Below are 26,886 nucleotides of genomic sequence, written 5' to 3' on the forward strand. Positions count from 1 at the left end.
GAGCACTGCCAGGCACTGAGCTCTGAAATTTGAGACTCTGCATTTCACGGTTTATAGAATCCTGGTGGTATTGAAACCCTCGCCTTTCTTCCCATCAATAGTTTTGGAGAACAGATTTCTTGTTCATTTCCCCATGAGCATTTTTCACTCTTTCTCTCCAGCTACTAAAGGTGAAGCGTTTTTCCTGCACTCTTCCCCTTTCTCTGTCCTCCCTCTCCCCCTTTGTCTGTCCTCTCTCTGCAAAAACAGCTCCCTACCCTCCATGGCTTTTCTCTCCCCAAGAAGTGAGAGTTTTAGAAAGTTGTATGTATGGTTATATTTGTCTAAGATTCATGCTTTTGTTCATCAAGGAATATTTGTTCAGCATCTTCTATGTCCTAGGCATTATCCTAGGTTTGGGGACGTTAGAAATGGATAAGACAGGTCCCTGTTCTCATGATTGTCATTGGAAGAGGAGGAAAGGCTAGACAGAGTAAATTCAAAGAAAATATAATTTCTGATATTATTGACTGCTGTGAAGAGAATTAAATAGGGTCTTGTGTATTAAGAGCCTAAGTTAGGATGCTTTAGTCTGCACATAACAGAAACTGTACTTAAACTGGTTTAAATAGTAAGGAAATCTCTTCTCTCATAACTGGAAAGTAGGCTGGACACCAGGCATGGTCAGATCTGCAGCTGAAAGATTTCATGAAGGATCTGCTTTCTTCTGTCTCTCTGTCTGCTAGCCTCAGTAAAAATTTTATACCAAGGTTGCTGCCCCTCATGAATGCAAGATGCCTATCAGAGTGAACCCAACATCTCAAGGAAAGAGAGGGATTGCTTTTTCTTTTTTTCTCCCCTTTAGGGTCTAGTAGAACTTTCCCAGAAGTTACTCAAACTAGACCAAAACTGGCAGGGGAATGCAGTTACCATGTTTGCCTCTTATTATTGGTAGAATTGGGGAGTTATGCACCATGACCATCATAGGGAATGACTGGCAGGGGCATCCAGGACAGGTTGCCAGAATGAAAATACCTGTGTGTCAATAGCTTCTTTGTAACCCAGGACTAATGGCAAATACATGATTAGAATAATGATTAGAATATATGTGAACTTGAAAGTAATGGAATAAAATTTATTTATTAAATGTAGCTATAAATTTGTCATTCACTTCTTTTTTTTTTTTTTTTTATTTTTTAATATATGAAATTTACTGTCAAATTGGTTTCCATACAACACCCAGTGCTCATCCCAAAAGGTGCCCTCCTCAATACCCATCACCCACCCTGCCCTCCCTCCCACCCCCCATCAACCCTCAGTTTGTTCTCAGTTTTTAACAGTCTCTTATGCTTTGGCTCTCTCCCACTCTAACCTCTTTTTTTTTTTTTTTTTTTCCTTCCCCTCCCCCATGGGTTTCTGTTATGTTTCTCAGGATCCACATAAGAGTGAAACCATATGGTATCTGTCTTTCTCTGTATGGCTTATTTCACTTAGCATCACACTCTCCAGTTCCATCCATGTTGCTACAAAAGGCCATATTTCATTTTTTCTCATTGCCACGTAGTATTCCATTGTGTATATAAACCACAATTTCTTTATCCATTCATCAGTTGATGGACATTTAGGCTCTTTCCATAATTTGGCTATTGTTGAGAGTGCCGCTATAAACATTGGGGTACAGGTGCCCCTATGCATCAGTACTCCTGTATCCCTTGGATAAATTCCTAGCAGTGCTATTGCTGGGTCATAGGGTAGGTCTATTTTTAATTTTCTGAGGAACCTCCACACTGCTTTCCAGAGCGGCTGCACCAATTTGCATTCCCACCAACAGTGCAAGAGGGTTCCTGTTTCTCTACATCCTCTCCAGCATCTATAGTCTCCTGATTTCTTCATTTTGGCCACTCTGACTGGCGTGAGGTGGTATCTGAGTGTGGTTTTGATTTGTATTTCCCTGATAAGGAGCGACGTTGAACATCTTTTCATGTGCCTGTTGGCCATCCGGATGTCTTCTTTAGAGAAGTGTCTATTCATGTTTTCTGCCCATTTCTTCACTGGGTTATTTGTTTTTCGGGTGTGGAGTTTGATGAGCTCTTTATAGATTTTGGATACTAGCCCTTTGTCCGATGTGTCATTTGCAAATATCTTTTCCCATTCCGTTGGTTGCCTTTTAGTTTTGTTGGTTGTTTCCTTTGCTGTGCAGAAGCTTTGTATCTTCATAAGGTCCCAGTAATTCACTTTTGCTTTTAATTCCCTTGCCTTTGGGGATGTGCCGAGTAAGAGATTGCTACGGCTGAGGTCAGAGAGGTCTTTTCCTGCTTTCTCCTCTAAGGTTTTGATGGTTTCCTGTCTCACATTCAGGTCCTTTATCCATTTTGAGTTTATTTTTGTGAATGGTGTGAGAAAGTGGTCTAGTTTCAACCTTCTGCATGTTGCTGTCCAGTTCTCCCAGCACCATTTGTTAAAGAGACTGTCTTTTTTCCATTGGATGTTCTTTCCTGCTTTGTCAAAGATGAGTTGGCCATACGTTTGTGGGTCTAGTTCTGGGGTTTCTATTCTATTCCATTGGTCTATGTGTCTGTTTTTATGCCAATACCATGCTGACTTGATGATGACAGCTTTGTAGTAGAGGCTAAAGTCTGGGATTGTGATGCCTCCTGCTTTGGTCTTCTTCTTCAAAATGACTTTGGCTATTCGGGGCCTTTTGTGGTTCCATATGAATTTTAGGATTGCTTGTTCTAGTTTCGAGAAGAATGCTGGTGCAATTTTGATTGGGATTGCATTGAATGTGTAGATAGCTTTGGGTAGTATTGACATTTTGACAATATTTATTCTTCCAATCCATGAGCAGGGAATGTCTTTCCATTTCTTTATATCTTCTTCAATTACCTGCATAAGCTTTCTATAGTTTTCAGCATACAGATCTTTTACATCTTTGGTTAGATTTATTCCTAGGTATTTTATGCTTCTTGGTGCAATTGTGAATGGGATCAGTTTCTTCATTTGTCTTTCTGTTGCTTCATTGTTAGTGTATAAGAATGCAACTGATTTCTGCACATTGATTTTGTATCCTGCAACTTTGCTGAATTCATGTATCAGTTCTAGCAGACTTTTGGTGGAGTCTATCGGATTTTCCATGTATAATATCATGTCATCTGCAAAAAGCGAAAGCTTGACTTCATCTTTGCCAATTTTGATGCCTTTGATTTCCTTTTGTTGTCTGATTGCTGATGCTAGAACTTCCAGCACTATATTAAACAGCAGCGGTGACAGTGGGCATCCCTGTCGTGTTCCTGATCTCAGGGAAAAAGCTCTCAGTTTTTCCCCGTTGAGGATGATGTTAGCTGTGGGCTTTTCATAAATGGCCTTTATGATCTTTAAGTATGTTCCTTCTATCCCGACTTTCTCAAGGGTTTTTATTAAGAAAGGGTGCTGGATTTTGTCAAAGGCCTTTTCTGCATCGATTGACAGGATCATATGGTTCTTCTCTTTTTTGTTGTTAATGTGATGTATCACGTTGATCGATTTGCGAATGTTGAACCAGCCCTGCATCCCAGGAATGAATCCCACTTGATCATGGTGAATAATTCTTTTTATATGCTGTTGAATTCGATTTGCTAGTATCTTATTAAGAATTTTTGCATCCATATTCATCAGGGATATTGGCCTGTAGTTCTCTTTTTTTACTGGGTCTCTGTCTGGTTTAGGAATCAAAGTAATACTGGCTTCATAGAATGAGTCTGGAAGTTTTCCTTCCCTTTCTATTTCTTGGAATAGCTTGAGAAGGATAGGTATTATCTCTGCTTTAAATGTCTGGTAGAACTCCCCTGGGAAGCCATCTGGTCCTGGACTCTTATTTGTTGGGAGATTTTTGATAACCGATTCAATTTCTTCGCTGGTTATGGGTCTGTTCAAGCTTTCTATTTCCTCCTGATTGAGTTTTGGAAGAGTGTGGGTGTTTAGAAATTTGTCCATTTCTTCCAGGTTGTCCAATTTGCTGGCATATAATTTTTCATAGTATTCCCTGATAATTGTTTGTATCTCTGAGGGATTGGTTGTAATCATTCCATTTTCACTCATGATTTTATCTATTTGGGTCATCTCCCTTTTCTTTTTGAGAAGCCTGGCTAGAGGTTTGTCAATTTTGTTTATTTTTTCAAAAAACCAACTCTTGGTTTCGTTGATCTGCTCTACAGTTTTTTTAGATTCTATATTGTTTATTTCTGCTCTGATCTTTATTATTTCTCTTCTTCTGCTGGGTTTAGGCTGCCTTTGCTGTTCTGCTTCTATTTCCTTTAGGTGTGCTGTTAGATTTTGTATTTGGGATTTTTCTTGTTTCTTGAGATAGGCCTGGATTGCAATGTATTTTCCTCTCAGGACTGCCTTCGCTGCATCCCAAAGCGTTTGGATTGTTGTATTTTCATTTTCGTTTGTTTCCATATATGTTTTAATTTCTTCTCTAATTGCCTGGTTGACCCACTCATTCGTTAGTAGGGTGTTCTTTAACCTCCATGCTTTTGGAGGTTTTCCAGACTTTTTCCTGTGGTTGATTTCAAGCTTCATAGCATTGTGGTCTGAAAGTATGCATGGTATAATTTCAATTCTTGTAAACTTATGAAGGGCTGTTTTGTGACCCAGTATATGATCTATCTTGGAGAATGTTCCATGTGCACTCGAGAAGAAAGTATATTCTGTTGCTTTGGGATGCAGAGTTCTAAATATATCTGTCAAGTCCATCTGATCCAATATATCATTCAGGGCCCTTGTTTCTTTATTGACTGTGTGTCTAGATGATCTATCCATTTCTGTAAGTGGGGTGTTAAAGTCCCCTGCAATGACCACATTCTTATCAATAAGGTTGCTTATGTTTATGAGTAATTGTTTTATATATCTGGGGGCTCGGGTATTTGGCGCATAGACATTTATAATAGTTAGCTCTTCCTGGTGGATAGACCCTGTGATTATTATATAATGCCCTTCTTCATCTCTTGTTACAGCCTTTAATTTAAAGTCTAGTTTGTCTGATATAAGTATGGCTACTCCAGCTTTCTTTTGGCTTCCAGGAGCATGATAAATAGTTCTCCATCCCCTCACTCTCAATCTAAAGGTGTCCTCAGATCTAAAATAAGTCTCTTGTAGACAGCAAATAGATGGGTCTTGTTTTTTTATCCATTCTGATACCCTATGTCTTTTAGTTGGCGCATTTAATCCATTTACATTCAGTGTTATTATAGAAAGATATGGGTTTAGAGTCATTGTGATATCTGTATGTTTTTTGCTTGTAGTGATGTCTCTGGTACTTTGTCTCACAGGATCCCCCTTAGGATCTCTTGTAGGGCTGGTTTCGTGGTGACAAATTCCTTCAGTTTTTGTTTGTTTGGGAAGACCTTTATCTCTCCTTCTATTCTAAATGACAGACTTGCTGGATAAAGGATTCTCGGCTGCATATTTTTTCTGTTTAGCACACTGTAGATATCGTGCCAAGCCTTTCTGGCCTGCCAAGTTTCAAAGGAGAGATCAGTCACGAGTCTTATAGGTCTCCCTTTATATGTGAGGGCACGTTTATCCCTTGCTGCTTTCAGAATTTTCTCTTTATCCTTGTATTTTGCCAGTTTCACTATGATATGTCGTGCAGAAGATCGATTCAAGTTACGTCTGAAGGGAGTTCTCTGTGCCTCTTGGATTTCAGTGCCTTTTTCCTTCCCCAGTTCAGGGAAGTTCTCAGCTATAATTTGTTCAAGTACCCCTTCAGCACCTTTCCCTCTCTCTTCCTCCTCTGGGATACCAATTATGCGTATATTATTTTTTTTTAGTGTATCACTTAGTTCTCTAATTTTCCCCTCATACTCCTGGATTTTTTATCTCTCTTTCTTTCAGCTTCCTCTTTCTCCATAACTTTATCTTCTAGTTCACCTATTCTCTCCTCTGCCTCTTCAAGCCGAGCCATTGTGGTTTCCATTTTGTTTTGCATTTTGTTTAAAGCGTTTTTCAACTCCTCGTGACTGTTCCTTAGTCCCTCGATCTTTGTGGCAAGAGATTCTCTGCTGTCCTGTATACTGTTTTCAAGCCCAGCGATTAATTTTATGACTATTATTCTAAATTCACTTTCTGTTATATTATTTAAATCCTTTTTGATCAGTTCATTAGCTGTTGTTATTTCCTGGAGATTCTTCTGAGGGGAATTCTTCCATTTGGTCATTTTGGAGAGTCCCTGGCGTGGTGAGGACCTGCAGGGCACTTCCCCTGTGCTGTGGTGTATAACTGGAGTTAGTGGGCGGGGCCGCAGTCCGACCCGATGTCTGCCCCCAGCCCACTGCTGGGGCCACAGTCAGACTGGTGTGTGCCTTCTCTTCCCCTCTCCTAGGGGCGGGATTCACTGTGGGGTGGCGTGTCCCGTCTGGGCTACTTGCACACTGCCAGGCTTGTGTTGCTGGGGATCTGGCGTATTAGCTGGGGTGGGTAGGCAAGGTGCACGGGGGGTGGAGGGGCAGGCTTAGCTCGCTTCTCCTTAGGTGATCCACTTCAGGAGGAGCCCTGTGGCAGCGGGAGGGAGTCAGATCCGCTGCCGGAGGTTTGGCTCCGCAGAAGCACAGAGTTGGGTGTTTGCGCGGAGCGAGCAAGTTCCCCGGCAGGAACTGGTTCCCTTTGGGATTTTGGCTGGGGGATGGGCGGGGGAGATGGCGCTGGCGCCTCTGTTCCCCGCCAAGCTGAGCTCTGCCGTCCGGGGGCTCAGCAGCTCTCCCTCCCTTTGTCCTCCAGCCTTCCCGCTTTCCGAGCAGAGCTGTTAACTTATGACCTCCCAGACGCTAAGTCGCGCTTGCTGTCGGAACACAGTCTGTCCGGCCCCTCCGCTTTTGCCAGCCAGACTCGGGGGCTCTGCTTGGCCGGCGAGCCGCCCCTCCGCCCCGGCTCCCTCCCGCCAGTCCGTGGAGCGCGCACCGCCTCGCCGCCCTTCCTACCCTCTTCCGTGGGCCTCTCGTCTGCGCTTGACTCCGGAGACTTCCTTCTGCTAATCCTCTGGCGGTTTTCTGGGTTCTTTAGGCAGGTGTAGGTGGAATCTAAGTGATCGGCAGGACGCGCTGTGAGCCCCGCGTCCTCCTACGCTGCCATCTTCCGGCCGCTTCTCTGTCATTCACTTCTTAAGGTTTCAGCAGAGTAAAGATTCTTTGTTTTTATGTTTTTTCTCCAAATATTTTTATATGCTGAACAGTAACTGAAGTTAGAATCATAGGATTTTTGTATTGAAACAGATCTTAGGGTTTGCCGTCTCAACCTATTCACTTTTTAGAACTTTAGAATGGATAAATAAAGTTACCAGTTTGTGCTGGATTTCTGGAGTCTTAATTAAAGGTCCTTGAGATGGAAATGTTCCTATTCAGAGATATGTCCATAAACTTTTACAATTTGGAGGACTTCATTTTTTTCTCAAAGAAAGTAGAGATGAGGGGCATGTGGGTGGCTCAGCAGATTAAGCATCCCTCTACAGCTCATGTCATGATCTCAGCAGTCCATGGGTTCAAGCCTGCGTTGGGCTCTGTGCTGACAGCTCAAAACCTGGACCCTGCTTCAGATTCTGTGTCTCTCTCTCTGTCTCTCTCTCTGCCCCTCCCGCACTCAAGCTCCATCTCTCTGTCTTTCAAAAATAAATAAACAATAAAAAAATTAAAAGAAAAAGAGTAGGGATGGTGCAGTGTTCACTAGTGAAGGGCTTAGCTTGGCCTGGGATGTATAGTGGATATTCAATGAATATTGACTGAAATCCTTCATAGCTAGAATACCCATGCTTGAGATTAATTCACATGTTAATTATGTTGAGTAAAGATCCTACATTTTAAATTGTTACACTTTACTTTTTATTTTTTTAGTCATTCATTTATCCAACCAGAATTTATTGGGTATCTACAATAGGTCAGTCATTGTGGGATACAGAGACAAGATGAGAAAGACATCTCACTCTCAGGGAGTTCAAGATCTAGGTGGGGAGAGCTAGGTATAGTATAACAGAGTGCATTTGCAGTAGGTACCCAAGTGTACCCAGGTTGGGAGCCTAACCCAGCCTTGGCTCATTAACAGGTAAGCCTATTTGCAGAGGGTCCATCTGAATCTTGAAGAATGGAGATTAGCCTGGTAAATGGAAGCATGGGGAGAGAAAGAGAAAACTCAACAAAGGCATTAAAGCAGGATATTGTTCGCTGTATGTGAACTATGGGAAGTTCTTTCCTGATACATTTTAAGGCTAGAAGTGGGAGAGGGAGAGAGGAAGCTGGATAGCTAAGCAGGGATGGGATGTGGAAGGGGCTCACACGCCTGGACTAAGAGCAGCTCATGGCTTTTGAGTGCCATGGTTAGATCTGTGGAGTCCTCCTGGGGGTTGGGAAACAATTAGGAAGTTGCTGTGGTGGTGTTAGCAGGGACCCTGGTGACATAGTGGTGGAAGGGATGGGGGGGGGGGTGTATTTGATTTGAGATCTCCCTGAGCTTAATTCTGCAGGTTTTAGTGAATGATGGCATGGGTGGGTAAGGAAGAGGGGAGAGTCAAAAGTGACTCTCAGAATTTTAGTGATGATGTCTGTGTGGATATCCACATAGAGCTTCAGAGGTGTACATGATCGAAATACAGAAGCATAACACTCTAATTTGGAGAGAGACTCTGTGAAGTTAAAAACGACACCAGGTAAACTCTGTACAGTATCATTGGATATTTTTTAATTATTCTATTTTATTAAAAAACTTTTTTAATGTTTATTTATTTATGAGAGAGAGACAGACCATGAGTGGGGAGGGACAGAGAGAGCTGGAAACACAGAATCCAAAGCAGGATCCAGGCTCTGAGCTGTCAGCCCAGAGCCCGACACAGGGCTTGAACCCATGAGCTGTGAGATCATGACCTGAGTCAAAGTCAGATGTTTAACCAACTGAGCCACCCAGGCACCCCTATTTCTTTAATTTTTAAATGTTTATTCATTTATTTTGAGAGAGGGAGGGAGGGGCAGTGAGAGAGGGAGAGAGAATCCCAAGTAGACTCTGCACTGTCAGCATGAAGTCCTACACAGGGTTCAATCCCACAAACCACAAGACCATGACCTGAGCTAAAATCAAGACTTGGACACCTGACTATATTGGATATGTTTTTTTAGTGCCTTGTCAAAAGTAAATGTCACAAACCATACTACTTAAAGGTTTTCTCTATAAACAGCAAAGAGCAGTAACTCAGGTGGTATATAAAAACTAGAATTAGATCTAAATCTACTTTTTTTTTTTTTAATTTTTTTTTTTAACGTTTATTTATTTTTGAGGCAGAGAGAGACAGAGCATGAACGGGGGAGGGTCAGAGAGAGAGGGAGACACAGAATCTGAAACAGGCTCCAGGCTCTGAGCTGTCAGCACAGAGCCCGATGCGGGGCTCGAACTCATGGACCGCAAGATCATGACCTGAGCCGAAGTTGGACACCCAACCGACTGAGCCACCCAGGCGCCCCGTTCTAAATCTACTTTTACTCTAAATCTAAAGCTTTTACAACTGTCTTTAGTATGTCTTTAGTATTAATTCTCAGTATTTACTGGAATTCTTAAGCTATTAATGCAATCTGTGACAAGCTATTTGTTTTGATACTCTTTCACAGGTTAACATGAAACAAAGATTAAAACATTTCTAAAGCAGCGTATGATAGAGATTGAATTTGTTGGAAGCAGATGCAGTTTTCTGGGGAAAGAATTCATATTAAAAATGATCCTTGGGGGGCGCCTGGGTGGCGCAGTCGGTTAAGCGTCCGACTTCAGCCAGGTCACGATCTCGCGGTCTGTGAGTTCGAGCCCCGCGTCGGGCTCTGGGCTGATGGCTCGGAGCCTGGAGCCTGTTTCCGATTCTGTGTCTCCCTCTCTCTCTGCCCCTCCCCTGTTCATGCTCTGTCTCTCTCTGTCCCAAAAATAAATAAAAAACGTTGAAAAAAAAATTTAAAAAAAAAAAATAAAAATGATCCTTGGAATGTATGAATTAGCAAAGTATGTCTTCTAGTAATACTTTAGAAATGATGATATTAAAAATTGCTTGGCAGTCATATATATATAAATTAAAGTCAGACGTGTTTGTGTCTAAGCTAAGTCATGCCTAAGTCCTAAGAGGTGAATTCAGTCCTTGAGAACTAAGTGCATGGTTTTATATTCGTGTGGCCCCAGGCCCTGTGGGGTTTTATGCATCGCTTGAGCCTTATAGATGAATTAGGTGTGGCTTTTGTCTAAAGTCCAAGTGAGAATTACCCAAGTGTCTTTACTTTTGGCACCAAAGAACTTCCAGATAATACAAATCCCATCTGTCTACAAGATCCAGGGAGAGTAGGATAGAGGAACGTGCCTTATATGCAGATGAAGAATTATATTTCTGTATTTCTCAGCCCTTCTTTTTTCCTCCCTTTTTTTAGAGGGAAAAACGTGCTTAGGCAGCAGACTCGTAACCCAATCCCTGTCTTCTGCTGTATAGGCATATATACCTCTTTCTCATTAACCAGCTCCCTTCCCTTATAATACAGATGGATGTTTCCTCCCCTGGGAAGTGGCAGGATAGTTTTGAGATATTTTAGCTCTTAGGAAAACAGCTTCTTTCTGAGATCTTGTCAGAAATAATCTCCAGGGAAGCACGCAGTTAAATGTACATCATTATTATTTCTTTCCTCCCAGCGTTTGTGTTTACGAAGGAATTTGGTGTAATTATTGATTCCCATAGGCTTTTCTGATAGCTTATGGTCGCTGACAGTGTACTGTGTCTGAAAAAGAAATGAACTTTCAAGAAATCCTGAGGCTTAATTATGTTGTTTTTCTAACAGGAGATGCTGGATTAAGGTGAAGGTGAGGGGTGGCAGCATCGTTTTCATGCTTCTTTAATCTTTGAAGCCTCGTGAATTCTAGAGCCAAACCTTTTCTTTAAGGTGTCTTATAGCACTCATCATAATTTTTAAACTGCCTCTGTCATTTTTTTTTTCTGCACTTGTCATTTTTGATTGAAGTTTTCTTTTTCCTCCATTCGAAAGTTTGTGTTTCCCTATGTCTTGGGTCATTTTCTCTTGTCCACACACGTGTGCTCAAACCTGCTGCTTTCTCTCCCTACATTCCCTTCTCTTTTCTGCTTTCCTGTTTCTTTCCACACGAGAGGATCTTATTTATGATCCTTGAATGCTTAATTAGTTCAGTGAGTAAAAGAGAGAGGTTGTATAGCACTTTCTAGCAGGCAGTGACGTAGAAGAATGTCTGGCTTTAGTAATAAATGTTGGTATGGAAATGACTTACCATTTGTGGGCAAAGTGACTGTAGATGACAAACCGGATGAGAACTTGGGCTAGAAGATCCCTATAACAAGCCCTTGCCATTGACTAACTTTTCTATGATCCCTCTTTTGTCTTGTCTTCCCTCAGCATCTTCTGTAATGTGTGTTCTACTTATTTCCTGCATGAAGGTTGTGTCATCCCCCAGGGCAGAGGCTCTGTGTCCAGGCCACTCATGCCCATGACCAGCACTGCTGTGCTTGTTGAATGAATGCTGCTAGGCCAGTGAGTCCTTTTTAGCAAGTACTGGTTGCTGTTAGCCAAAAGGGGTAACATTGTGACTCTTCTAGTCATGGGTGGAAATCCAAAAAGAAAACAAGATGCTCAGAAGCATGGATCAGAGGCACCTGGGTGCCTCAGTCTGTTGAACTTCTGCCTCTTGATTTTGGTTCAGGTCATGATCCTGGGGTCATGGGATTGAGCCCTATGTCAGCAGAGCCTGCTTGGGATTCTCTCTTTCTCTCCTTCTGCCCCTCTGCTCCTCTCTCCTCTCTCTCTCTCTCTTACAAAAAAAAAAAAAAAAAAAGCACGGACCAGAAAAACCATCAGATACTGAACTTACAATGTCACAGGTATTATAGTTGGACACGTGGCACATTCAGTGTGGTGATGTGATTTTCAGGTGTAAGTGGGTAATGAAAGTACATATTATGGTTTGCTCAGGTAAGCTTTCAGGGGAGGTGATGAAATGTTGCAGGTCTGCAAGAAGCGGCGGATTGTGTTGCCTCCAAAATACAATGAGTGGCAAGAAAATGGATGAATCTGTCTTGGCATTGGTATTTTCACAGAGTGTCTTGCTGTAGCGTTACTCTCACTCTTTTGTGTTTTAGGTGAGATGAGTGAGAGCCGAGCAAAGAGAGTTCGAATAAAAGAGGTAGATGGCTGGACCCTGAGGATGCTAATTGATTATGTTTACACTGCAGAAATTCAGGTTACAGAAGAAAATGTACAGGTAAGAATAAACACCCCATACCATTTAGCTCTTTGTATATGCCAGATTTTTAAGTCAAAAGAGCATACCCACAGTATACTTTTTGTACCAAAGTAATAGAATTCATTGTTAAAACTGAATTTCCAGGAGACATTTGGAATGATTATATCTTTTGAGTAATGTTTCTGATTTCAGTGTCCTTTATAATCTTAAAGTTGTAATCTTTTAGTTCTCTGAGTGATGCTTGTTTGTGAAAATGCTGTCATATTCGTTTGTAACTACTGACTGATGCTGCCTACATTTCTCTGTTCCCTTGAGGTTCAAATCTACAGGGATGTTTTTGACTATCAGTGGTCTTTACTTCTTTTCCTGTTGCAGCATATAAGTGATTCTAGAGCTTAGCTAAAATTTGACATTGCATTTTCTCGCTTTCTGTAAAGAATAAATGTTTTGTAATCTATGATGTAAGTGAATAATACAGGTGCATAAAGCACAGAAAGTGAAGGTCCCAATTTTAAACTGCCCTTCCTTTTTCGCCCACCCCAGCCCACACACATTGATCCACTCTCCTTCCCAGAGGGTAGCTTCTGTTACCTGCTTGGTGTGAATTCTTTCAGACCATTTTTTGTGCAGTTTTATATATACATGCATTCACACACATGCACAGTTTTTCTGAAACTTGCTTTTCTCACTGTACAAAGTTTCTTGAAGTTCTTTACACATCAATACATGTGGGTCTAACCCGTTCTTTTGAATGGCATCCCATATGTTAATCAGCATATATGATTTTCCTACCTTTATAAAAATACTGCATTGAATGAACATTTTTATATTTACATCCAAAATGTCATATAATAGACTTCTCAAATGTAATTGGTGGATCAAAAGGTACATGCATGTTTTAATTTTTGATAGGCATGCCAAACTGCCATCTGAAAGTTTATATTTATTTACACTCCTTCCAACAGGTAAAGTATGTCTTGAGGACAACAAAAAAGAGGACTATTTCTTTTCTTTTTTTTTTAATCTTTATTTATTTTTTTTTTTTTTTAATTTTTTTTTTTTTTTCAACGTTTTTTATTTATTTTTGGGACAGAGAGAGACAGAGCATGAACGGGGGAGGGGCAGAGAGAGAGGGAGACACAGAATCGGAAACAGGCTCCAGGCTCTGAGCCATCGGCCCAGAGCCTGACGCGGGGCTCGAACTCACGGACCGCGAGATCGTGACCTGGCTGAAGTCGGAGGCTTAACCGACTGCGCCACCCAGGCGCCCCCCCAATCTTTATTTATTTTTGAGAGAGAGAGAGAGAGAGAGAGAGAGAGAGAGAGACAGTCAGTGCAAGCGGGGGAGGAACAGAGAGAGGGAGACACAGAATCCGAAGCAGGCTCCAGGCTCCGAGCTGTCAGCACAGAGCCCGATGTGGGGCTTGAACTCACGAACCGTGAGATCATGACCTGAGCCAAAGTTGGATGCCTAACCGACTGAGCCACCCAGGCGCCCCAAATTAGGACTATTTCTTAAGAAGTGGTCTGTAAATTCTACTTACTCGAATAGGAAAGTCTGAGCTCAGTCTTTTAACGCTTTTGTAATTAGTTGAAATAGGATGCAAAATATTTGAATTTGGAGACTGAAATCTTTGGACATGAACTTGCTAAGAATGCTTTTATTAAATCTGAAATATTGGCAGTGGTGAGGCCTTCTGGTGGTCTTTCATGGGTGGCCTCATTTGCCTTTGCTTGGCAATCCAGTTCATGATGGAAGGCATTTGAAAAAACCTTGGTTGATATTCAAGTCATGTATAAAGGTGTGAACCACCTGCTAGGTGAACTTTTGTTTTAACCTGGAGGAAGGTGTTTGGTACATGTCAGGAGGTAACTACCACCATATGATCTCAATCTAATTTTTTCTGTATAGTTCTACTGTCTGCTGGATTCTAGGGCATCATTTTCAACAAGAAGTTATCTTGGTTTTCTTTTTCCTCCCTTTTTAAATTCATTTGAGTGCATGGGCCTTACTGTGCCCTATATCTGACCTTCAGCAAATGAATTGCTGATTGGTTTCTTTGATTCACGTAATATGTGACATGAGGGAAATTTGCAAAAGATGATTTAGGCCTGAGACAATAGACTGTGTGAATTCAGCACTGAATGCTGTTTGTAGTAGTTCTTGCAGTGGAGACATGGGTCTATGCGGAACTGGGAGAACGCTTCGCCTCTCGTGTTTCTTTTAATAACTATCACGTTCCAGTCCTGAAATATTAGTCATCGCAGCCTTTCAGAAAACCTCTTGCCATGCTGATTTGCCTTTTGTATATGTGTTCAGCTCCTACAGGAATACGTTCAAAGAGGTGTATTTGGCAGACTTGTTAAATGCTTAATATTCATGTAGTTTTTATTTTGAGGGGAAGGGGGAAGAGAACATAGGGGTACCTTAGTGTGCAAAGCCTTATTTTTGTCCATCGAAAAATACTTATTTTAGAAAAGGCAGTTTGGAAATAAAATTCATTAAAACAAGTTGCCTTTTCCGTAATTTTTCGGTGAAATACAAAGTAAGAGATTACCTATCAAGATACACCAAACTGCTGTCTCCACTGTTTTTTGTATTTTTGCCTGTCTGTACTTTGTTAGATCTTTCTTATAAGTGCTGTTCACCTTAGGGAAAGGAGTGTTAGGGTGGAGGTATCTGGTGTTCTTATTAATGTTAAGCTAAAGTTTAAAGTGGCACCAGCTGGACGCCCACCCTGACCCTATCTCTTTTGAGAGAACTGACTGTGGGGATAGAACTTCCTGTAATTCAAAAATTTGTTGTTGTAGGTATATTTTCTCATTACACCTAGAATCAAATCTCTTGTCAGGTCACCTCTCTTTTACCATGTTTCTGTTTTAGCAATAATAAAATACAATTTTAGGATAGCAGGTATCTTAGCCTTTTACTTTGGGATTGCATGTTTTGATGTAGAATCATAGTGCCATAGAGTGTTGGGGTCCAGCTGTCTTAGTTCATGACCGAATAGGACCATAACCCTGGTTTTCCTGATTCCTAGTTTAGGGTTCCTTCTGTGAGTCTCCTATTACACAAATTTAAAAAATATATAACAACTATTTGAAGTAAAGGTTGTTAACTTTGAGTCAGAATGAGGAATGGATTAATTTGAAGCATTAACTCCAAAAACAGTATAATCATTAGTGTTATATAAGTAATAGGACTTTAATTCTTGGCTGTTTATGATTTCCCTGATTTTTTGCTGTTGCTGTTGGGTTTTTTTTGTTTAGGTTTTTTAACTTTGGCTTTGAGTTTAGATATTTGCTTTAATTTATGGCAAGGTTGGGGAATAATTTGAGCCAAATGAATTTGTGTATTTTTTTAAAGGAGAAATAAAAGGAGGATATATATCTTACCATGACCATGCTTTTAATTGAACATTTTTTTTTGTTGCTGCTACTGAGTAATTTAGATTTAACTTGTGTCTAGAGTTTCCAGTCAAATTTTATAAACTATACATCTGGGAACAGAGAAAATAAAGCCAAGGGCTATTATGAAGTAGTTTTTTAAATTTGGGGCTTATCGTGGATTCCTTTGAGAGTCTGATGAAAAACTATGGACCTTTTCCCAAGTAAAGTACATATAACCATTTATACGCAGAGTTTTGCATATACACATATACTTTTAGAGAATTCATGTACTTTGTCTTTCTCCCTCCCTCACTCTCCCACTCTTAGGAATACTTGGAAAAAATAATATATATATTTTATATATATATTATATATATATATAATATAAAATATAAAAATAAAATATAAAATAATAAATATATAAATATATACATTTATATGAATGAAAGGCTTTCGCGTGAGTTTATTTTTAACTATGTGCTAGGTATTTTCCATAAATCTCATTTGATATTCATCATCTTTTTAGATAGGTTTTACTCCATTTTGCAATTAAGGAAGCTAAAGAAGGTTAAGTAATTAGTTCATTATCATACAGCAACTGTTAAGTTGTCATGAACTAATAGTTGCTTAGAGAGTTTATAAATAAAAGTACCTTTTAACTCTTCTTCATTCTATGTGTTGATCAGCATTTTTGGAGACTTCTAAAGCAACTTGAATTTTTAAAAGCCTTTACTTCATTGCTAAATTTGTGGTTTTATATACATTTTGACTTCTCAGCTTTTGGGTATTTGTTTTGGCTTGCTAAAAGTAGCTAAGAATCTTTTTCACTTGATGTAAGTGTGAAAAACAAAGGTACGGATGTTAATAGGCAGTGCCAATGTAAGTAAATTCTTATTCCCTAATTAATATTATGAGTGTTCATCTACAAGTTCTGTCTGCATTAGAACTTTTGTCATTTAAGAAGAACTTAAGCATCTCATAATTGTGAATGGATAGGTTTTAAACAGTTCAGGAAACTTCTATGTTTTGCATGAATTGAAATTGTTTGAAATAGAAAATCCAATCCTTTTAGAAAAGGAACAGAATTTAAATGAGAGTTTTTCAAGAGACATTTAAAATTAGCTTTTGGCGACAAACACACCAAAGTATTTTACACAATCTCAGTACAGTAGAAAATTCGACATAGTGTGTCCATTTTGCTGGTGGTGTAGGGCAGGTTTTTTTTGTTCGTTTCAGACCAGAAGTGCTGACAGAATGTTGTTCTATAGCGTTTTACCAGCCGGTCCTAAAAAGAAGACCTCGCAGAGAGGGGCATTCACAGTAGGAGACCTGTTGATGTGGTTGACTGCTTGATCAACAAAATATTGTTAAAGTGGAGAAATCATCAAACAAGGATACATGTATACCCCAGATATTTTATTTTAACCTAAAATATGCAACCGTACAATCGTATGGCAATCTTTTGTTGTAAAACTTAGTATGGTCAGCTGCTTAGAGAGCCATATGTGTTTTTACACATATGACATCATAATGATGGATCAACTCTAATTTTACAGTTTTTAAAAAAGTACAGCAAGAGCTCAGACACTTGAAATCTCAGTGCAAAGTCATCTTTCAGTTACACAATTTCTCTTTCCTTCCCCATGTATAATTTGAGAAACCTTTTTTTTTTTTTTTTGCAGTAACATGTTGATCAAGTCATTCTAAAGCAGTCAACTTAGTTTTCGTAGAAACAGCTCTCCTTTTACACTTACAGTTCATTGGATTATTTGTGTTTATTTAAATTATGTAATATCATGGGGAGTCTAGGTGGCTCAGTCTGTTAAGTGTCAGAGTTCGGCTCAGGTCATGATCTCATGGCTCATGGGTTCGAGCCCAGCATCGGGTTCTGTGCTGTCAGCTCAAGCCTGGAGCCTGCTTCAGATACTGTGTCTTCTTTCTCTGTCCCTCTCCTGCTTGGCGCTCCGTCTCTATTGGTCTCTCAAAAATAAACATTAAAAAAATGATTTCTTCTGACAGAGACTGTAACTATACACTTGGTTATGTTTTAACCTTAATTATAGTCACATTCCAGATCTGCTTTTTAGTTCTCTTGATTGAATGACCACTTTCCATTCTTAGCCACACAATTAGAAGTTGCCTAAGTACCAAAGCAGTTCAGTAGAATGCTTATCTTGAGGGTGAACAAAACATCTATTGAGCAGTTTTGTAAATGTTTTTACTTTAATAAATAATTAAAATTAAGTATATAATACTACATATTCAAATTATTACTGAATAACTCAGAAAATAATATGCAGCCCCCTTAGACTTGCTCCCTGCTAGAAAACTTTCATGTGCTTAAAAAAAACTCTGGCTAATTATTGTAGGAGAATTCAGAGTTCAAATCTTGAATTTAACCACTGACTTCAGGAATGGCCTTGAGGAAAACATTAACCTTTCTGCTTTTCAGCTATTATAAATAAGGCTAATACTACTTTGACATCTCACAGAAATGCTATAAAATATACCAGTTAAAGCTTATAAAAATATTGAAGTGCTCTATAAATGTTGAGCAGAAATAAGAAATGAGGCAGCAATAAAAAGTCTTGAGACCACGAGGAAGAAGAACCCACTGAGATTGTTTGGGATCATTGGGTTAAAGAAAATGGCTCGTGTAACCTTACCCTCATTTTTTATATTCTGAATCAGGAAATATATTTGTGACCAAAAAAAAAAAAAAAATCTGAATTTGCTATAGATTTCTCTCCACCCGACAAGACTTATTTGGTTAGTGTGGAGGCAGCACTCTGGGGTGATTGCAGTATAATTTGTAACACCCTTTTTTATTGGTTTGACATGCAGTGGCTCAAAGAAAAGTGATATTTTTCCTAGCAGAGTTTATGGAAGCCTTATTGTTTTTTCCACCCATGTTCTCTTTTTCTTATGAGATAGAAAGGAAGTTCTTTGCGACTAAAAGAGTTTGGCAGATGATGTGCTTAGAAAACACATGTTAAAAGGTAAAAAACAAAACAAAACAAACCCCCCCCCCCAAAAAAAAACCCAAACATAAAAATGTATTGAATCAAACTTTGAGGATTAGTGGTTGTTTATGGGATAACAATGGGAAATCCTATCACTGAAATGAATTTGTCTGACATCCTAATACCCAGAAAACTCTTAACCTAGTATTTTATCACTTTACCAGAATAGTGATAATTTTACTTTATTATTATCCAGAGGCCCCAAGTGGTGAATTTCTTTTATATTAATAATTACTGTAGGGGCACCTGGGTGGCACAGTAGGTTAAGTATCTGACTCCTGATTTCTGCTCAGGTCATGATCTCACAGTTCGTGAGATCAACCCCTTTTTGGGCTCTGGGTTGACAGTGTGGAGCCTGCTTGGACTTCTTTTTCCTTCTCTCTGCCTTCAACTTGCTCATGTGTGTGCGCGCTCTCTCTCTCTCTCTCTCTCTCTTTCTCTCAAAATAAAATAAACTTAAAAAAATAATTACGAGACAAATTTATTTACAATTGAATTTTGATGTTAATTGTATTTTATTATATTTTAAGTCTGAACTTGGTAATCCTTATAATTTTAATGAAAATGCTTGACCAGCTAGAATATCTGTTCTTCAGTCATGCCAGTTAAATTATGTTCTACTCTGTACAAGTTAAGAGTATAGAATAAATGAAAGCTTATTATTTAAAATTTAGTATAGAAGAAGCCATTGGAGTTCAGCTAGTTTGAGAAAAATCTAGAAGCTTTATCATAAGAACATGTTATAAAACTAGATAGACATCAAACTTAAAATGTTTTTTAAGTATTTGTTGAGAGAAAAGCTACGTACTCCAGAAATATTAATAATTAAGGTACTTGTGGTTTTATGTTATTGAAATATATAATCTTTGAAGATGTCCATGGTTGAATCATCTTGTGAGTCATATTTTAATTAGCTTCATGGGGTGTATAGGAAGAATTTATCTTGATGAGCAAAAAATGACTCCATCCTGTTTATGACCTAGCATCTTATAGCAGTGTTCTAATTTGAGCAGGGGAAAAAAGTTAGAAAAGTTAGATATATATCAAAGTCCTTATTAGGTGGATTTTTTTCTTGATCTTTGACCTTTATATCACGTTGTTTAGGTTTGGAGCCTGCGTCGAGCATAGTACATCTGTGCCAGGTTGTTGCCAGTGTTCAGGGTCCCTTTCTTCAAACCATTTTAGGTGGTGAGAGCCTAGAGTGGTTGAATTATCTGTGGTTCTGGCATATTTGGTTTGAAATAAGCCAAAGGTTTTGTAAATCCTAGCATTATTGACATACAGCTTTAAAAAGTACTACCTTTTGGACCTCGAAGTCTTAATTCCAATGTCACATTAGAATTAATATGCTTCTGATCATCTGGTGTACATGTGTACATGTGTCTTTTCCCAGGATATGTAATTTATGAAAACTTTATTTTTTTGTGAAAATAGAAGATAGCTGTATCACTAACATGTATTCAAAAGCTATTGTTTTAAATTAACTTTACAAATACTAGTATAGAGATTTGGTCATGTAAATACATTTTAATATGTTTTTATTTTCTTATTTGGGATTCTAGCAGAGAGGATTATTATTTTCCATTTAAAAATTTTGTTTCATAATTTATAAATGCCTTTCACTGACTTCTGGTTAATCTTTGTGTGGGCTTAAAGCACTCATTTTTTTTTTTTCCTAGTGGGCTATTGTTCGTACATCATGCATCTTAACTGTTCAGTTTGCTAAGTTTTAGCAAATGCATACACCCAAATCAGGATATTGAACCTTTGTAATTTCAAGCTTCCTTCTAATAAATTTCTTACCCCTGACTCCAGGCAACCATTGATAAGATTTCTAAGTTTTGCCTGTTATTGAACTTAATATAAATAGAATCACACAGAATGTATTCTTTTGAGGCTGACTTCTTTGGCACAACATAATACTTGTGAGATTTATCTGTGTTGCTGCAAGTTTCAGTAGTTAGTTCCTTTTTATAAATACTGAGTGTTCCATTGTATGGGTTTATTGCGGTTTGGGGGGGGTGATAATGGACCTGTATTTAACGTTTTGGATTGTCTTGGAGCGCTTGGGTGGCTCAGTCAGTGGAGCGTCTGACTTCAGCTCAGGTCATGATCTCGTGGTCTGTGGGTTCAAGCCCCACATAGGGCTCCGTGCTGACAGCTCAGAGCCTGGAGCCTGCTTTGGATCCTGTGTCTCCCTCTCTCTGGGCCCCTCCCCTGCTCACTCGCATGCGTGCACTCTCTCTTTCTCTCTCAAAAATAAATAAACATTAAAAAAATTAAATTTTGGGGCTGTTATGAATAGGATTTAAGGCACTTTGATAAAGAACGTTGAGAAATACATAGTCTATAATTAAGCTGTAGTTAGGGTCAGGGAGAGGCTAATCAGATAGGTAAAGTTATTAAATTGTCTATTAAATATGATTTTTTTTTTGCTTGACATGTGCTTTCTTATCATATATTTTCTCACTTTTTATTCTCCAGCAATAATTTTATCCTGTGATCTCTCTTTCATGTCAAGCCTAGACTTTGACAGTTTGGGAGATGATAGTATATGAATATTGATTACAGACATGGTTGGAAAGAGAGAATATAAAATAATTTCTGGTGAAAAATGACATGCAACAGAAAAAGTCATTTGTCTAAGGAGGAAGAGTGTGTTATGGATGTGCGTGTTTGTGTGCATACATGCATGGGTGTCTGTGTGGTTTAAGTGTTATATTTGTGAAAACAAACAAACAAAAATCTTCAAAAAGTATTATCAGTCTCTTTGTTCTTAAAAAAATTCCACTGGAATAGACTTGGTAATCTGCAGGGGTGGAGAGGCTCTGAATAATAGAAATCAATTTAGAAAGAAGATGGAAAAGGAGCGGGCAAAGACAGAAAGGTGAGAGGGAGAGGGGAAGAGGGGAAAGACCAAGAGGGAGGAGAGGAAGAGGGAGTTGTGTATAATAAAGCAACATAGTACCCTGGAGAGTGATTTGGATTACTTTCCCTGGTCTAAGGAATGACTGCCACAGAAAGACAGTGAAGATAACTTATTGGGACAGTTTGGCATTTCTCATGCACAGTTGTAAATACATCCATGCAGCACCTTTGAAAAGCCGGAAGTGTCACTAGTCCCTCGTACTAAGACTCATCACCTTTATTGATAACATTGGCCCCTTAAACTTGCTTGCTTTTATTTGTTTCTTTAAAAAATATTTTTGAAGCCTGCTGACAGGACTTTTTGGTCCCTGTGTTCTTCTTTAGACAGTGCATTGATGCCTCAGTCTCACCACCAGTTTAAATTCTGTTTTTGGAAGGTGGATGTGGAATCACTGACAGTCTGTTGGTCTGTTCTTTGGTTATTCATGAAATTCTGAGGTTGTGGAAAGGAAGAATCCTGGAGAATCCAGGGGAGATACAGGGGAAATTTTGATCTATAATAGGAGTAAAATGCATGATCAGTTAGTCAAGAGACTAGTACTCATGTTTTTTTATTTGTAGTGATTTTGGAGAGGAAGGACTAAAGGAGAGGAAATTAAAGTGGATTAATTCTGATAAATGGTAGTGGAAATAGAATAAAATATTCATTGAGGAAGAAGGGGCTGCCTACCTTCCCTGTTCCAGCCACTTTGCTAAAGTACTAATCTCATTTAGTTTTTACAACATCTTGGATACAGAATTGTTTTTTACAGCTTAGAGAATTGCAGCTCAGAAGGGTTAAGTGGTTTTCTTGGCTCACACAGCTAGCACTCAAGACCAGAGTTCTCTGCCTCTTGAGCCTATGGTATGGTTTCCATTCTCCATTCTTTTCATGCTAACTCTATTCTGCCCCTGAGGCTTTATAGGAATTTAGTGACAGATGGGGATTAAAATCTATAGCTCTTGAGTCCTCCAGTGCCTCTAGACTTTATTTTTATTAAAAAAAATTTGTGTTTGTTTATTTATTTATTTTGAGGGAGAGAGAGAAAGCGAAAGAACAAGGGAGGGGCAGAGAGAGAGGGAGAGAGAGAATCCCAGGCAGGCTCTGCGCTATCAGCACAGAGCCCGATGCAGGACTCAAACTCACGAACTGTGAGAGCACAACCTGAGCCAAAAACAAGAGTTAGATGCTTAACCGACCAAGTCACCCACGTGCCCCTAGACTGTAGACTTTGAGATCCAAAGACCACTTTGAAGGGGTGGAGTGCTGGGATGATGGAAATTACACATGCCCTTACTAAATGGAGCACTACCTATTAGAATCCAAGCTTTAGGATGGCTGGTATATTTGTACATTCTGTTCACTGCCATTGCCCTAGAACCTACACTAGTGATTAGACCCTAGACTATGTGCTCAATAAGTATTTCTTAGGTGAGTAATCAGGAACTGCCCATAGGATAGGCATGTTTGATGAATAGAAGTTGAGCCCGGCAGGAGGTCCTTGCAGAACAAGAGGAGAAGGGAGCCTGGGAACAAGGCTTTATTTTCTGGGCTGGCACCCAGGGGCAGCATTTCAGCCTCCAGGAGAACTCCATGCACAGTGAAGCAGGGCCACATTGCTGATGCCCACTAGGAGAGGGTCCTAGTTACAGGAAGGTGGGCTGGAACTTTGTCCAGGAAACAAAGCATCAAAGTACCCAGTGTCACATTAGCACTGACATGAAGTCGACCAGGTTGTGCTGCTTGTTAGTTAGAGCCCAGACGTTCTCTCTGATTAGAGACAGGATTGGATCCAGATCCAGTGCTGCCAGCTATAGAACTGACAGATGCGAGGGCAGGGAGCCAATCTGTTGTTAAAAAGACCAGTGCGCCACTGTCTCTACGTCCATTATGTGTTAGAAAAAATAAGTTGTGTGGAAATGTTCTGTTGTTTGTTTTTTCTCTGTCAACGTTGTTTTACTAATCAAGTTCCTTGACATCAAAGGAACTTGATGTCTATTAAGTTTTTCTAATATGAGTATAGGTTAGAGCAGTGTGTCAATCCAATTTTATAATATTGTATGTTATTGCAAATATTTTAGAAATATTAGTTTTTTAAAACCATTATTAGTCTTCATTGTCATTGATTATAATGTTTCATCATGTGGTTTAACATAATGCACTTAATTGTTGCCATATTGTTAAATCCATAGTTGTTTCTGGTTTTTCCCCCAGGAACTCTTATAAATAATGCTAAAGTAAAATTTATGGATTTAGTCTGTTCCAATTTTTGAACTATTTTCTCAGGGTAGATTTTTAGGAACGTACTTCCAGCATCAAATGCTTTAAACTTTTATATTTTTTGGTACCTTTGATGAATACTGCCTATTTCCTTTCTTTAAAAATTTTTTTTAAATGTTTATTTGTATTAGAGAGAGAGAGAGAGAGAGAGAGAGAGAGAGAGAGAGACAGTGCACAAGTGGGAGAGGGGCAGAAAGAGACCGAGACAAAATCGGAAGCAGGTTCCAGGCTCTGAGCTGTTAGCACAGAGCCTGACATGGGGCTTGAACCCACAGGCCGTGAGTTTATGACCTGAGCTGAAGGCGGACGCTCAACTGACTGAGCCACCTAGGCGCCCCTTGTCTATTTCCCTTCTAAGAGAGTTGACTAGTTTACAGTGAAGGCAAAAATGTGATAGGGGCCAAGGCTTACCGTACCTTGACCTGAATATATGTTGTTAAAAGTAGCAATAGTTACAAAATGCGGTCTCATTATTTTAATTTATATTTACTTAATAACTAGTGGGATATCAAACATATTTCCCATTTTCTTTTTTAAAAATATTTATTTTGGGGAGAGCACAAGCGGGGGAGGGGCAAAGACTGGGGAACAGAGGATCCAAAGTGGACTCTGTGCTGACAGCAGCGAGCCCAGTGTGGAGCTCAAACTCACGAACTTCAAGATCATGACCTGAGCTGTAGTCGGATGTTCATCCAACTGAGCCACCCACGTCGGTGCCCCTGTATTTCCTTTTTCACATGCTGTGTTTGTTCTTTTCCAAAGTGTCCTGGATTGTATCTTTTACTTTGGGAATATTTGCTCAAAAAAGAAAGCAACCTTATGCTCTTTGGAAATGATCTGTCATAGAACATCATCTTGTGAGGGAGAAAGGAAATCCTGGCATTCTCTTGTCATGGGATTGGATGTTGGATTCAATCTGAGAAGCAATGCCTTGAATTGGAGCTAATGCTCTACTCTACCATGTGTCAGGCACTGTGTTGAATGGTAGGCCATCTTATTTAATTTTTTTCAACAACTCTACAAGGTAGGTGCTGTCTTTGTTATACATTTGAGCCACTGTTGAATAAGTTAGACATTTTAGAGAAAACTTAGGTTAAAAAGAATGGAAAAAGCAGTTGTTAAAAGGGAAGTATAGGATAGGTGGTTTTCAGCCTGTGGGAAAGCCACATTGCCCACATATTCCCTCTTTCCATACTTCTTTTGCCTTTTCGCTTCATTTATTATACCACTGGAAATGACCTCAGTTACAGATGTATTCTGCTTAAGAGTTAGCATCTCTTAAAACATTAAATATCCCTGGAAGGGATTTGTCCTGGAAGGTGATGCATTATTAGCAATTAGTATGAATTAATAATAAGACGGCTTTCATTTTGACTCTGCTGGCAGTAGCTATCCCGAGGGATGGAGCTTGGGGTGTGGGGTGTTGGGAGGAGAGAGGTGAGGTCAGTATATTTACGGGATGAAACACTTAGCAGTCAGGAAAGGCAGATCTGTGTGGAGAACCATAGCTGGGTGCACAGAGCAGAGGCTGACTCCTGGTGGCCAAGGTTTAGGGCTTTGAGTTGTAAAAGTGTGAATGAGGTGGCAGGATGCCAAGGGCGCACACTTCCTATTTCAAAATTCTGCCCCCAGCCAGGCCTGCACCCCAGAAAGAGGAAGGAAACTTTCTTTCTCCTTCTTTCCTGCACCCAGTGCCCCATAGGGTCACAGCAGTCAAGTAGTAATATTATATTCTTTGATATTGTGATTTATAACTTTTCAATACTGTTTCTATGATTAAATGAGTAGTAAGCAGCCAATTGAAAAAGTAAACTTGTGAAACATGACTTATTTATAATTTGGAGACTAAATGCAGATTTTGGAAGATATATGCTAATGAAAGTTATAGGTTTTCTTTCGTAGTGAGACTTTTTTGGTCCAACAACATAGAGCTCCTTTAAGTTTGGGGATAATTTCTTCTGTCTCTGCGTGCTCTTTGAACAGCTGTCTCCTTTTTTGTTTCCAGGTCATTCCTGACACACAAGGCCCTTCCTTACTCTGTAGACAAACAGGTGCTTCTCATGTGAATATAAAATGGCTGGGAAATGAACAAAAAACCTGCTTTTTAGCAGTAAACCTACTGTAAAGTTAACAGTGACTGAGCTGTTTCATATTTGCATACTTTCACAGACATCTGGAAATCTTGTCTATGGAGCAGTCAGACCCCTTGGTAGTCTCTTCTAATAAACACACTGCTAATGGCTCAGGATTTAAAAGACTTACTACATAAATTATTTCCCCCTATGGAGTAAGTGCCCGAGCTGAAAATAAATTGCAGATCCTAATAGCCAAGCAGAAGGAGTGTACTTGTCTAAGTGAAACATCTTCTGTATAATTTGGCTTGTCAAACAAAGTGAAGTAGGATGAAAGCATCTTACTTTAAAATGTGCAGCTGGTGTAAGAGTGTCACACGGGTGCTAATTGTTTGTCTCGGGTGTCTTCTCTGTCTAGTGTTCTACTTGTCTTCTCTAATCAGTGGTAGCTTTTCCCCTGCTTCTTTTGTTCATTGCAGAAAATGTTTCCACAGTGTAAAATGCTTAGGCTTTTGTTGTCTCCCTATTTTGGAAATCAGCATATCTAGGTGAAAATAATTTTTTTCTATTTGCTGAAGTGGTCGATTTTAAGTTTATTTAATCAGCTGGTCATGTTCTATTACTTCATGTTTTTCCCAGCACTTGGAGATAGCGCTATTCACGTGAACAGGAAGAGTAATGTGTAGAGCCTCCATAACACTCTGCAGAACACTAGTTTGATGATCATAGGCCTTTGAGACTCCTGATACTCAGAATACAGGTCAAACTGAAGCAATGTCTGGCAAGCGGTGGGTGATAATTATTAAATAAATAGCTCCCTTCACCATTGCTATATTGTCTGGAGTTCTAGAGATCCAGAAAGACAGTCTTTTGTTTGTTTCTCCCCGACTTTCTCTTAAATAATATGTGACTATTTAAATGGTACAGATTCATTATTGAAAATTTAGGAAATGCAAATAAAAAGAAGTAAATAGAAGGTCTTAACACT

At 39.4% G+C, this 26,886-nt stretch overlaps 1 protein-coding gene across 3 annotated transcripts in view; it reads left to right on the plus strand.

The window, feature by feature from the left end:
* The window catches only part of KLHL2 (kelch like family member 2), a 123,883-nt gene that overhangs the window by 42,947 nt on the left and 54,050 nt on the right, over positions 1-26,886 (plus strand). For all 3 annotated transcript variants that reach the window (XM_078445634.2, XM_078445636.2, XM_078445635.2), the window contains exon 4: positions 12,122-12,243. In XM_078445634.2, the coding sequence (XP_078301760.1) occupies positions 12,122-12,243 (122 nt within the window). The remainder of the gene's footprint in view (positions 1-12,121; positions 12,244-26,886) is intronic.

Source organism: Panthera onca, chromosome B1 (genome assembly GCF_046562875.1).
Source record: "Panthera onca isolate mPanOnc1 chromosome B1, mPanOnc1 haplotype 2, whole genome shotgun sequence".
Lineage (NCBI taxonomy): Eukaryota > Metazoa > Chordata > Mammalia > Carnivora > Felidae > Panthera > Panthera onca.